This window comes from Microcebus murinus, chromosome 27 (genome assembly GCF_040939455.1).
Source record: "Microcebus murinus isolate Inina chromosome 27, M.murinus_Inina_mat1.0, whole genome shotgun sequence".
In the NCBI taxonomy this organism is placed as follows: Eukaryota; Metazoa; Chordata; class Mammalia; order Primates; family Cheirogaleidae; genus Microcebus; species Microcebus murinus.
In genome coordinates, this window is record NC_134130.1 from 17,457,377 (window position 1) to 17,471,598 (window position 14,222).

The 14,222-nt window shown below is 38.7% G+C and overlaps 1 protein-coding gene across 1 annotated transcript; it reads left to right on the forward strand.

Annotated features, from left to right (window-relative positions):
- Positions 1 to 3,698: 3,698 nt before the first annotated feature.
- Positions 3,699 to 13,014, forward strand: GIMD1 (GIMAP family P-loop NTPase domain containing 1). The gene is made up of 2 exons (XM_012779035.3): positions 3,699 to 4,091; positions 12,754 to 13,014. Exons 1-2 carry the CDS (start codon positions 3,699 to 3,701, stop codon positions 13,012 to 13,014), a joined length of 654 nt encoding a protein of 217 aa, XP_012634489.1.
- The last annotated feature ends 1,208 nt before the right edge of the window (positions 13,015 to 14,222 follow it).

Below are 14,222 nucleotides of genomic sequence, written 5' to 3' on the forward strand. Positions count from 1 at the left end.
GTCAAAACAATTGCTGTAAGTCAAGATCTACTTATAATAAAACTTGTGAGTATACAGACACAATTTTACTGAATATGAACACAAACTATAAATTATATATACACATATATGCACACAAACACACAAAGAAATATATGTTAATATATGTATGTATACACATCTCTCTCTGTGTGTATATATATAAGTATATATAAAATGTGAAATATAATAGTTACTTGTAAGCTAGAGTCATCTGTACTCCAAAATATCTCATTTCACGGATTATGGAAAGTATAAAAGTCCTCCCAAAGATTCCTGCAAGTTTGTAGGGATTAGTATCCTTCTAGCTTCAACCTCATGCCTCTTCTGAATTACTTTGACTCAGATGTCATCCTATAATCTCCAACTTGTGTGGCCCCTGTCCTATACTAACTTAGGGGTAGGCCTCAGACCTTTTCATTAATTTCCATCAAGATAAAATTTAAAAAATGAAATGCAAAACAACCACCAGAAACAAAGCAAAAATAAAAAGCCACCTTCACATGAGACAGTTGTGGTGTGGCTGACTCTGCATCTCAGAAATGCAAAGAACTTGAAACTGAACATTAGCTATTTCTGCTGAAATAGAATTTCCAGCACTGAGATCTAGTTTCCTGCCCCACTATAGTGTGAGCATTCTTATTTTCTTCTTCCTCCCCGCGTCCCTCTCTCTATCTCCTTCTCTCCCTTGCTCCTTCAATACCCTGACCTTCCCTACTCTTTTCTTGGTTCTGCCCCATAACCAGCAGGCTGGCTAATACAGTACTTTGCTGTGGGTTTAGCTCATATTCTCCTTTTATAGCTCAAGCAGCTAATCAAACTCTTCTCTCAAAGTCAGTTTTCTTCCTAAGAGGAATTCTGGAGCCAGCTGTCTGAGTGTCCTTAAACATTTCTTACAAGTAATAATACATTTTCATGCCTACTACATTATATTTAGCCAAGTCAGTGAAAAGGTAATTTTTTAAATTGTTTTTTCATTTCAGAAAAGAATTTACAATCAACTTTTCAACATCATCTACTGTGAATAAATTACCCCTCTATAAGACCTCTAAGTTGACTCAAATCTGAAACCACTAAACATACGAAAATTTATCTAGAAATTCTGCATTCTCATGGAAACTTATAATTATGCTTATGAACTCAACTGTTATATTCTACAGATGATTTAAACTTTGATTTTGAAGTGGAGTATTTGAAAAATTAACTTACACTTGCTATGTTCTATAAGGAACGTAGAAAGGAAAGTTTAGCTTTGCCCTTCTTCAAAAAAATCCTTCACACAATTAATGTGTGTTAATGCAGATGGTTGGAGAATGTCAGTTTGTAGTTTGAAGAAGAAAATTAAAATAAATTCTAGTTCAAAATCACTTCTTAGGAAGCAGGCTGCTACTGCCATCTGGGGGAGGTTCTTTGTGCTTCATTCCGGAAAGCCAAGGTGCTTGTCAGATGCGTGAGGACAGTTCCTGCTGTTCTTGTCATAGCCACACAAGAGGAAGACTTTTTCACTCTCTGCTCATGCGGCCAGCTGTCTCCAAGTTCTCTTCACCCAGAAATACATACTTCATAGACTTTTTGAGAGATACAAGAGAAGATAAAACAGATATAACCACACTAATGTTTCTACATCTTAACACATTAAAACCGTATTTTGGAAAGTGTGGTTAAATACTAAGATATGGAAAAAATAAAATTTGAGATTTTAGCAAGAAAATAAATCCTAAGTTTTTAAGAAAAAATGTATTTGACTTCAAGTCAGAGTTAATTTTACTCCTTTCCTTAAATATACTCTCACAAATTAATATGAAAACTATATGTGCTGATATAATCATGCTATTATTTCATCATTTAATATAATACATTTTAATTATATGGAAATAGTCCAAATAGTTTTCTTAGAAAATTCGGAACAGCATTGATGAACCTTAATATTGTTGTGAAGTCCATATGTAATTATTGTGCATACATTACATATCTTTTTATTGAAATTTTTCATGTAGTAGTTATATGGTTTTCACCAAGTAAAATGAAAAAAAAATAACCATTGCTATAAAATGTCTAGTTTCTGTTTAATACTTACCAATCTGGTATTTCTTTATGCTATATATAAAATTTTACCTATTAAATAATGAAATTTAATCCTTAAAATAGCAGTTTCAGAAGTATCTATTAAAATTACAAGTCTGGTCTGCTCATCCGGCCCAGGTAACATTACAAGTCTGTCGATTGCTATACAAGAGTTAGTGCTGATTACAGGAAGATGACTAATCATTTATAAATAGGATGTCTGGTAATAGATTAACTAAATAAAATACATACGGTGTCAGTCCCGGAGTGGTACAGCGACGCCATCAGAAGGTCAAAGTTCGAACCAAGGAACAACTGTACCAACTGAAGGCACGTCTTTGTGGAGAAAGCATTTTCAAGACTGGCAAAGGTAAGTGACACACAGCAAACTGACTGGGATTGCATAACCAACTTTTAAAAAATATGATACTTGTGATTCAGGACTGAAAAGGAGTTGCCTGCGTCTCCAGGCAGTTGGCACAACGGAACGAGAGGGGTGAGTTGGTGAAACACAGGGAACCCAAAAACGAGTGTCTCTTTTTTGGAGGGGTGAGGCTCCTTCCAGGGCTTCACATCTGGGCCTGGGGATCGTAGGGGAGAGGGACATTAGAGGACAAGAAAGGCCTGCGGTGCTTAAAACTGTGCAACAGAATGACAAGTAACAAGCAAAAGTAACCAATCTGCAATACTGAGATGTCTTCATTTCTGAATCGACAGGTTGAGCACATTCGGCAATTGACAGAACTTATCAGTCTAGTGAAATGTTTGATAATCTCAAATGCTAGGAGGGGCTCTGCTTTGTAAAAAGGATCCACCGCACTTCCCAGGTTTATAAATGACAGTTTATAAAGACTCTCTTGGGGTCCCCCCCTCCTACCTGAGCTGCACAATGTATCGGGCTTCACTCTGTCTGTTAAAAAGCCAAAACTTTACAACGACAGACTATGGAAATGATTGATTATTTCATAACAGCAATTATAAGTAGTTTTCATTTTCATCAGAATGTTACCTGATTATAAAAAATATTTGGTAAACAGAAACAGAAGTCTTCTATAGCATTATTCATATTTCGTAGGAAAAAAGTATCCAGGAAGTCCGGAAAGATGATGTTTTGCAGATGCCAGTTGCATATTCAGGGCTGGAGATGTCGCGAGAAAGTCAAGAAGGGCTGTTTCTTCCACTGTCCTGTTCCTGCTTCTCCAACAGTGAACAATTTTCAGACAGCGCTGTCAGCTTTGTCGCTGAGCGCAGGCACTGCAATGCCCAATCCTAAACCAACTCACCTACCCTGCTGATGCATTAACATATTCCTCCTAACCGTGGTTTATATTATCTTCATGCAATTCAAGGTTTTTTTTTTCTTTTTCCTGCAATTATTGCTTCTTCCTCCTTTTCTTATCTGAGTGTGACTTCTCTCTCCTGTCCACTGTAAACCTCTCCTGTTATTAATATTTCAGCACTTCCTCTGTCTGCTCTTTAGTGGAGCGCCTCCATGCTCTAGCCACCGTGGCGGAGGGAAGCAAACCTAAGACAATGCTCGGGTGCTCCAGACCAGGTGAGGGAACGCGGAAGCCGGAGCCTGCCTGCTTATGCTGTGCCTTTGTTTACCCACAGCCATGGCGGACCCCACCAAGATGGTAGTCAACCTGGCCCTCTTTGGCACGACTCAGAGTGGGAAAAGCTCTGCCGGGAACACCCTGCTGGGAAGCGCTGACTTTCACAGCAGCTTTGCCCCATGTTCTGTTACCCAAGATTGCAGCCTGGGCCGCAGCTGTCACCTCCAGAGCTTCCTGCGCCGAAGGGGTCAGGAGGTCGCCCTGCAGGTGCGGGTGTTGGACACTCCAGGTTGTCCACACAGCAGGCTGAGCAAGAAGGACGTGGAACAGAAGGTTAGGGATGCTCTGGAGCATCACTTTGGGCAAGAGGGTCTCCACCTGGCGCTGCTGGTCCAGAGAGCAGACGTGCCTTTCTGTGGGCAGGAGGCCACGTACCCAGTCCAGATGATCCAGGTAACAGACACGGAGTTACACTAACGCCATTATTCCCATCGGGAGGACAGCATCCTAGCAGTAAAGAATCATGTAGATCTGGTTTAGAAAGTAGTTTAAACCACAACGTGTTGGTCACATAAGAATAGTTAGTAAAAATTACTTGATTTTTCCCGAGAGTCATTCTTACAGTTTCCTTTTACAGGAATTCAATCAGTCATTTTACAACTGGGTTCAATAGGAAAGTTGAGATACTAAACTTCAGAGGTTAATGAAGCCTCAAACTCCTAAGAAGTGAAAACCTGAATAAGTTTGTAAAATGTAGTTGGTCCCTGGGCTGCCTGCATCAGAATCACCTGGCCTGCTTGTTTGGGCCCAGACCACCCCAGACCTCCCAAACAGCATCTCAAGAGGGAGCCTGCATATCTGCGTTTTCATAACTTTCTGTATATTTCTCCAAAATAGTCAGGCTTGAGAATCACTGAACTCAAATACTGACATGCATCCATCCAATTTCAAAGGGACGATCTCTTGCAGCTCACTCACAAACGGGTGTTCATTCACTGACTATCATTGAACACTCTATTGAGAACCGTAGAGTGCTTACTGATTGGCAAAGAGACATAAACCTGCCTTCAGAAAGCTTACGGTCTAGAAGAGACAAATAACCCAGGATAAGACGATGCACTAGTGCCAAAGTAGTATCATGTGTGAAGGGGGCTTTATAAGGCGTACAACATAGTAAACATTCAAGGGAGAGCTGTGCATTATTTATAGGGAAAGGGTAGGAATTTGAGATGCTTTGCTTGTCTCTTCATCTGCAGCTTAAATGGCTGTTCCATTCCAGCCATGGCCAGGCCACATGGACCTCAGGTTGAACATAAAGAACATAGCCACCTTTCCCTAGGGTTCTGTCCCTGTTTGTTCATTCCTTATAGGTCGCTAAGTTGTAGGCCTGTTCAGCCAGTCTGGAGAGGAGCCGGCTAAGGGCAGAGGTCCTGGGTGAGGCTGCGGCCAGGAGGAGGAGGAGCGCGTGTGCGCACGTGGGGGGGGGTGCGGAAGCGAGCCCCACACGGGCTATTACTAGCAGCTCTTGAGAGTGCTCATTGGGCTGCCCCATTCTATTCAATTTCTTGAGTCTCTGGTCTTGAGTCCACTCGAATTTAACTGCTGGACTTTACTGGTATCACTCTGGAGCCTTACTGAGCAACTGAGCTCAGAGAAGCCGTGTCTACTAGAAGCTGCACAGGTAAGCTATAGGAAGAATAGAGAACAGACATTTTCCATTCAAAAAGAACCTGTAATAAATGCTACTTCTTTTTCGGTGCAGTCTCAGACCATGCTGATGTAAGCTCTGTAACATTCAGAAAGATAGCATACTTTGCTTTAATGAAGGGTTGTTTTTTATTTCCCTTTAACTGGTAAAGACACAAGATTGTTCTAAATGACAGACACACATTTTGTTTTTCAGTAATTCTGCATGTTTCTGAGAATGAAAAAAAAGTGTAATCACAAGAAATTAGGAAAAATTAGGGTGACAAGAACATTAAAAATAATCCTCATTGTCCAACTCCTGAAAAATCAAGGGCATGCCATACAAAAGTAGAGGAGAACAGAAGATGATTGCAATTAAGAAACAATACAGAATCTAAGAAAACCCATAAACCTCTCCCAAACAATTAAAGCCTGCATTTCAAACAAGGTTTCTGGTAGAAATCAAGTAGTGGGAAACTTATATCCATGACATCAGTATAATTTTTAGATAGTTTTTTAAAAAATTATTTAAAGCTGTTATTAAATAAACATTTAGCTTAAGCTAGAGATGGATGCAATCCGGTAAATTCAGTAAGTGCAGAAACAACTATTTCTCAAAAGCTGCTCTGACTGTCTCCAAATGTCCCAATATTGTCCTCCCTGGTAGACCCAGGCTGAGCCGAGAAGGCTATTTTAAATGACACACATTTTGAAAACAGAGTTTTCAAGTTTTAGGATTAGAACAATATTGTAATCGTCCCCTTTTTAAAAATACAAGTGAACTCGATTCATAGGTGTTTCTGGTCTTCTCAAACAGTGTCTGGCATTTAGCTTCTCCTCTTAGAGCTGCCATCCCTAAATCAGTGTCCAATTCAGGAGCCGAAGGCAGAGAGGAGATGGGCTAGGGAAAAGCTCAGAGCCAGATTGTTTTTTTCCAGAATAAATAACTTCTGTCTCCCAAGAAAACTCAGCAGCCAAGATTGAGTCACCCTCAGGGTGGCCCGTGACCCCTGGGAGGCACTGCAGACCTGCTCTGGGGTCTTTGATTGGTGGTCACCCTAGCACAGGCTGGCTGTGCACAACCTTCTTCCAGAAGGTGCCTGGGACGCTGGTGGCGCCATCTGTCTGCTCACAGATTGGGAGCAGCTGCAGTAAGTCTGAATGTTCAACAGGACGAGCAGCTGTTAGGGAGAAACAAGAAGCTGCTGGGGTCTGGGTATCAGGCACACCCTGGATTTCTTTTCCTTCCTGGATGATGCAAAGTGGAGAGCAGAGCGTCTGCCTTCTCTCTTTTCCTTTCTCCCTCCCTTTGGAGGCACTGATGGCTTCCATGGAAGGAGTCTGTGTAAGGCAAGTCCCAGAGAAGTGGCCTCTTCTTTCCTGGGCCTCCCTGCTGTCTCTTTAAATATCTTTTTCTGATTTATACTCCAATATTTAGCAGAGGGTGACAGGCTGCCAGTGGTGACAACTGAAACATTTCCCCCAACGATCCCTTTTTCTTTGTGTTAGGCCTTTATTAATTTACAGCAAAATGATGGGATATCCACGAGTCATCTCCCCAAAGCTGAGAAATAGAAAGAAAAATTCATCTGAATGTTATCTAGAATGCCATTCGAATGTTTAAAAAAAATCCACAAATAATAGATCAGACGAGATGTGATAAAGTCACCTCAAGGAAAGAGCTCGTGTGCAGCCAAGCTGCACTAGGAATTGAACCCGGGAAGTGACTAACGTCCATACTCTTTCCAGTATTATGGTGCTACATGTCGTTACCGTGTGCAAGCGGGCTACACACGTGTATTTTTGTTTCATAATCAACAACTTGACTTTTGATGTTGATGAGGAGCGTGTCTACAAAAGCCTCAGAAAGACCAATGCAGGGCCTGAAAATATGAAACAAACATCCTGGGCTCAACTGTTGGATAGAATTTAATTTAAAAACAAGCCTAACTGCTTTCTAGGTAAGTGACTATTAATGTTACTAAGACTTTCTTGGTTTCAGCTCCTGACTTGTAAAATGGGGGCGATTGCACCGTGTTAAAGAGTTCTGAGCATCAGCACTGATGAATGCAATGCGTTTGGCCTTGTGCCTCCTTGCTGTAGGTTCACAGAAAATGAAACATATTACTATTATTGTTGCCGTCGTCGTTGTTATTAAAATCAATGCCAAGACTGTGACAAGTGCTCATTCTAATGAACCATGAGATGTGCGTGCACATTCCAGAGGTAGGAGCATGGGTTCTGCGGTATCAGAGTTCCGACTTAGCTGCTTCCTGGCTCTGTGATCTTGGGCAGGTAACGTCCCCAGGTTCTGCTGGTGAGTGGAGGATGATAGTAGCACCCACTTCATTGAGTTACTTTGGGGATTCATGCTGTGTGACCAGAAAACTGTTTAACTCCGATACTGGCACATGGTGAGTGCACAGTAAACGTTAGCTCTGGTCATTGTTATTTATTGTTAGTATTTGTCTTACCCTAAAATTAGAACACACTATTTGTAGAAATAACCTTCTTTAGGTCTATCTTGATAGGCTTCAGAAGAAAATGAGAGTGAAATAAAATTCACATGACCCTGATTTATAACTATAAGAAGTAACTTCTTTATTAATTTAGAAAAAAAATCTGAAAAAAGCTCTCTGGATTAGTAACGTTAAACAGAGAAGGCTCAGCTCAGTGGAGAGACCGTGGCCCTGAAGCGCAGGGGAGCGTGGTCGCAGGCCCAGGCCTACCAGTAACCGGCCGCATGGCTCCGGCAGCCCTTTGACAGCACAGGGCCTCAACACCCTCATCTGCAAAATGAGGCAGTTTGGACAGACGATCTCTAAGGCTGAATATTCTCTGACTCTGATCTAAAGAGGTCTTATCATTCAGCTTTGGCTCTCTGAGAAGGAAAATGTGGAGTTTTAAAGTGGGATGAGAGTAAGGGAATAGCATAAAATATAAAAAATGGCCCTTATTGTCCTCCTGTTCCATGATAATTTTTTCTCAGTTGATGTCATAGTTGGCTTTTTTTAAAGTTTCCCCCTAAAAAGTCCAGATGCTATGATTTCATCAACCACAAACAAATGGGGCAGGGCTGGTGAGGTCCTGGGAAAATGAACATAATTCCTGGAAAACAAAGTTTATATCCTAACTAGTTGTCCCAAAAGGACTAGATGGACTCATACCCATTAGCACTCTGAAACCAAGCAAGTCATGATTGATTGTAAAATTTTCATCTTGTTTAGTACTATATTTAAATTATTAACACCAGATAACTTACATTAACTTATCTTGCTCTTGGATTTTTATGTGAAGTATCAATCAACTATGATTATTCTTCTCTGTGTCCATAGAGAACATGTTTGGCCACTAACATGATGACTATACACCAAGTGACATTAAGTTCAAATATTCAACTATCTTCTGGCCAAAAATCAATCTAAAGATTATAACTAAATCAACCACTCTCTTCTGGTTTTGGCAGTAATTCAAAAGTGCAATTTCTCTCACAGTTTAGGATATGAGCATCCTTTTATAAATAATTATAAACATGTAAAAACTTCCCAGTGGCTGAACACATGGACTTGTAAATGGGGTAGAACTTACAAATCTATCATCCTTACGTGCTTTAACTCATTTTCTCTGAATGAGAGTATGATTTAAAGTATAGAAAATGTCTGGTGGAAACAAAAAGGGAATGTGTTGATGCTACAATACAGAAAACCAAGAACAAAAGGAATATTGTGAAAGTTCAAACGTTTACTTCAATAAGTACCAACCTAGCAAGAGAAGAATTCTATGTTATGATGTATAACACAAGAAAGGACTGTTTGTGCCAAATAGTTTATTTAGCATGCACATTTATAACAGTATAATGATACTATATATTGAAAATATTAATAACAAATATGGCTCAGGGTTCAACCAATAAATATCAGGGGATAGACTGAAGATGGCATTAGAAGGGTTAAGGGCAGAAGCTATTTACTAACTTGTATGTGAACACTTCAGTATCTGACAGTCAGTATGACCACACAATGGTGTGTTGGGTGAATATCAGATCTCGCCCTAAATCTGATAAACTTCCAAAGATAAGAGTGATCGAGGATCAATGGCTTTATGTGTATAGAAATAAAATCCCAATGCTATGCAATTCCCAATCACGCTTGCTTATGTTAATTCCCTTGTTAATTACTATGTGTTTTTCAAGAGTCACCTCAAGGCATCATCACAAACAGGAAATTTTTCCTCATCCCTCCCTTTGAACCCCACTTTCCACTCCCACCTCCAAATGGGCTAAACGTCCACCTCTATAGCACCAACATGATTTCTATCACAACACTTATAGCAACTTGGAAGTATTTTTTTTCATGTCTGTCCCCCTTCTTCAGCTCTAAGTTTAGTTAGTACACAAGAATCTACACTAGATATAGACAGAAAATATTATCTGTCTTGTTCTGCACTTTGTTCCTATCATGTAGAACCTGCCAAGAACAAAGTAGATCCTCAATAAATATTTGCAGAAGGAATAAATAATCTGGAGTGCTTTTTAAAGAAAAAAATTTTTTTTTTGTAAAGACAGAGTCTCCCTTGTTTGCCCAGTCTGGTCTCAAACTCCTGGCCACAAGCAATGCCTCTGCCTCTCAAAGTGCTGAGATTACAGACATCAGTGCATCTTAAAATTCAAATTCCCAGGCTCCAGCCCTAAAGGTTCTGGTGCATTTTTAGCAAGTTTTCCAGGTGATTCTGATGCAAATGATACCGGAAGCATTTTATTCTCAGAGCTCAGATCTAATATATCTGGCACTTTATTAATTTTTTTCGATTACTTTGCTCTGACTGCCATAACAAAGTACCACAAACTGGGTGGTTTAAACAACAGATACTTATTGTCTCAGTTCTGGAGGCCGGATGTCTGAGACCAAGGTGTTGGCAGGGTGGTTCCTCCTGAGGGCTCTGAGGGAAGGGTATGTTCCAGGCCTCTTTCATTGGCTGGTAGATGGCCATCGCCATGGTCACATGGCATTCTCCCCGTATTGGTGTCTTTGTCCAAGTTTTCCTGTTTTATTACTATAAGGATACCAATCATATTGGATTAGGGACTCACTCTAAAGACCTTATCTTAATTATATCTGCAACAACTCTATGTCCTAATAAGATCACATTCTGAGGAACTGGAGGTTAGGTCTTCAACATACGAATTTGGGGGAGGTCTACTAATTGTACTACATCACCATTAGCTAAAATGGGATGTTGACGTTGCATGAATACTTAGATTTAGACAAGAGTTATGTTCTTTAAAAGTCGGGTTAATTAAAATTTTGCAAATAAATCTGTGTTTTAAAGGCACATAGAATATACTAATTAAAGTACTTCTTTGAAAAATTGTTTTGTGAAGTTTAGAATCTTTCTGTTAAAATAATTATCCCCTAACGTACTGATCTTGAAACTTTAATTCATATTTTCATGAAACAAGATATTAATAGGAGAAGCAGAAATATGCAATATTGTAAGGTGTAGATAGGCAAATTTTGAACAGATATGAGGAGAAATTTTGGATTTATTCCTTGAGAGAGTCCCCCGAATACAAAACAGAGTGCAGATAGCAGGCAAATCCATGAGAATGAACTGCAGAGCAAAAGAGAAGCTTTACAGGAAATTATAATATTGTGTCACGAAGATTAATTAAACTTCAAAACTAAACCCTCAAAACAAATAATAAAACTCTAAACCTTCTATTCGAGATGGTGATAAATTTTAGAGTAATTCAACCAATATTTATTGAGAGTTTACAATGTGCCAGAAGCTTTGATTGATAAGAAAAGACATGAACCTTCCCTTCAAAGAGCCCACTGTCAAGCTGTAAAGGTAGATGTATAAATAACTGACTCTGATAAAAGCCAGACTGTATCAGGAGTTGTAACTGGTAAGCATGATCATGAGATGTTTCTAAGTTTAAATATTAAACTTTTGTTTAATATTTTTTGTCCCACAGTTCTCATGGATACTTTCATATTGGATTTACATAATCTGATTCTTTCCTTCCTTCCTTCTCTTCTTCTTTCTTTCCTTCCTCCCTTTCTTCCTTCCTCCTTTCCTTCCTTCCTTCCTCCCTTTCTTCCTTTCTTCTTTCCTTCCTTCCTTCTTTCCTTTCTTCCTTTTCTGTTTCACTCTTCCTCATTTCCTTCTTTCTTTTCAATTATTCAGCATATAAATACTAATCCTGTATTTGTCAAATACATTGAAAATAATTTCCCAGACTGTCTTTCAAATTTTTCAAGATTTTTTAAAAACCAGAGTTTATACTAACACATGCAATTCAGCCTCTCTGTATGTCAATTTCCCCACACCGTAATGGAGACAATAGTAGCATCTCCACAAACAATCATATTAAGCTTCAAAAGAGAGAAAGCCTGTGAAGTGATTAGCATAATATCTGGTGCTAAATGGTAGTTCTTTCTTCTGATTAGTAGAAGTCCTAGATAGTTCTTGTTATATTTATTTCTAGGCATTTTATATTTTTCTTGCTATGATAAACTCGTAGCAGCTTTGGAAATATTTCAGTAATGGGAGTGTTTGGAGTGGAGGGAATGTAATTTTACTGTCACATCATGATTTCATATAACTTTGAAAATATTAAGTGTTAAATGGTTATTTCTAGATGCCTTTCATATTGCGTGAACAGTTTGCCACATGCTGTTGCTTCTGCTGCATATCAGCTCATTTTCACTAATCAAACAAGAATTTATTACATAACCAACTTCCACATATTACTAAGTAAGGGAACATTTATCAACCACATGAGAGGAAATCATCTGATAAATTGTGTTTGATTCTAGACATGTAAAGTGAGCAAGATGAGAAACACAGTAACATCTTGTAGTTGTTCCAAATCACCAAATGTATTTTGATCTTAGCTTTTTCCATTGCATGCCATCTGATTAATCAATAGATTGTAACCAGATTGTGTAATTTTAAATCCTTAGGAGATGCTTTTAGTGATGATGATAACACAACATTCCTACAAATAAAAGACAAATAGGACAATTCCCTTGCCGAACCAAGGTCCTCTGACTTAAAGAAATTCAGTGGTTCTAAGAGAGTCATGTTGTTTCCATCAAAGAGACAAGTATAAATCATTAGTGAATAGTGTAAGTATATCATAGGGAGCACTGATAATATGTACCGTCGAGGTCATGTATACATCATCAATTATAATAGTAAAATAAAGTGGAGAACTAAGACCTTTTTTGAAATCCCACCATCTCTCTCTATTTCCTTCCAACACTTGGTCCCATCATCACTTCCTATTCCATGTATCAGCTTTCAGGGACATAACGACACCTGGATCGGTTGGGTGTCTATACTGAGCCATCATAAGTCCTTTGCTCATTTTTACAGAGTATAGTTCAAGGCAAATAGCCATTTAACTTCTTCTCTCTTTCAGGAACTTCTGGGACATGCTTGGAAGAATTACACTGCCATTCTTTTTACCCACGCAGAAAAAATAGAAGAGGCTGGATCCAATGAAGATAAATATTTACGTGCGGCCCCTGACACACTGTTAACCCTATTAAATTCTATTCAGCACAAATATGTTTTCCAGCATAAAAAAGAAAAATCATTTAATGAACAAAGAATGAAAATCTTAGAAAGAATCATGGGATTTGTAAAAGAGAATTGTTACCAAGTTCTTACCTTTAAATAAAATTTAGGTAAAAAAAAAGAGCATTTGATATTGGAGTCAGAAACCTGGTTTCAAAAACTGCCTTTGTGAGCATGGACATGTATGATAATAATTCTTATACACCACTGGTGAGCATGTGTTTTGGTATAACCACTTTGGAAAACTGGAAGATAAAAAGAACAACAAGCACTTAAGATTTCCAATAGAAGTCCCATAAGATAGCAGTTGCACTCCTAGGAGTATATATCCAACATGCATGTGTACATTTGTGCACTGAGGCATGTATGTGCAAGAATGTTCATAGCGGTACTATTCAAAATAGCTAAAAACTGGAAACTATCCGAATGTCCTTTAATAGTAGAATGCTATGGTGTGTTCACACAGGAGGATAGTATACAGTAATGAGAATGAGCGAACTCAACTACATTTACCAGTGCCGATGAACTGCACAAACATAATGCTGAAATATAAGCCAGACATTAAAGACTACATGCTCTATGATTCCATATGTGTAAAGTCCAAAACCAGTCAAACCAATATAATCTCAACTCCTCTGGTGATAGAAGTGCAGTAAGTCAAGAGAGTGGCTACCCTTGAGGAGGACACAGTGAGTCAAAAGGATGCACGTGAGGTGGCTTCTGAGACTGTTTTTCAGTTTCTTGAGTTTGAGGCTGGTTTCACAGGTGTGTTCACTTCGTGAGAAAGGCAACAACAAACGCTTGCCATTTATGAACTGCTTAGTATATAAGTTATATTTAAATACAAGTTTAGAATGAATAATATTATCCAGTTTTTAAGCACCAGAGGAAATAAAATCTTCATCTTTCTCTGCTGCATCCCTTTTAATAAAAGGATTTGTTCTGTAAAATTTGGATTCAGTCAAAAGGCTGCACTCAAGGACCTAGAAGGCCACATGTGGCCTTAAGGCCGCAGGTTCCCCACCCATTTCAGTCTTTTTATCTATCTTTTCCATTCTGTTTATCTATCTATACTCTGTATTCTTTCCCTAGAATCTGCTTAGATTTTCTTTTGTATTAATTTTCAGACATTTCACAATTCTGTTACGTAAGACTAATGTTTTTAAGTGACAAATCTGTTTCCCAGATTCTCGTTCAAACTTTATTTTAAAAATAAGTCTCTTTTCACAAACATCTGAAGTATTTGTTTTCAATGTATTGCTGTTGCACAGAAAATGTTACCCTTTTATAGGAAAACTGAAGATTATAGAA

Coding starts and splice junctions, on each gene's coding strand:
- GIMD1 (XM_012779035.3), top strand. CDS start 3,699: ATGGCGGACCCCACCAAGATGGTAGTCAACCTGGCCCTCTTTGGCACG. Junction 4,092..12,753: donor ACCCAGTCCAGATGATCCAG/GTAACAGACACG, acceptor TCTCTCTTTCAG/GAACTTCTGGGACATGCTTG.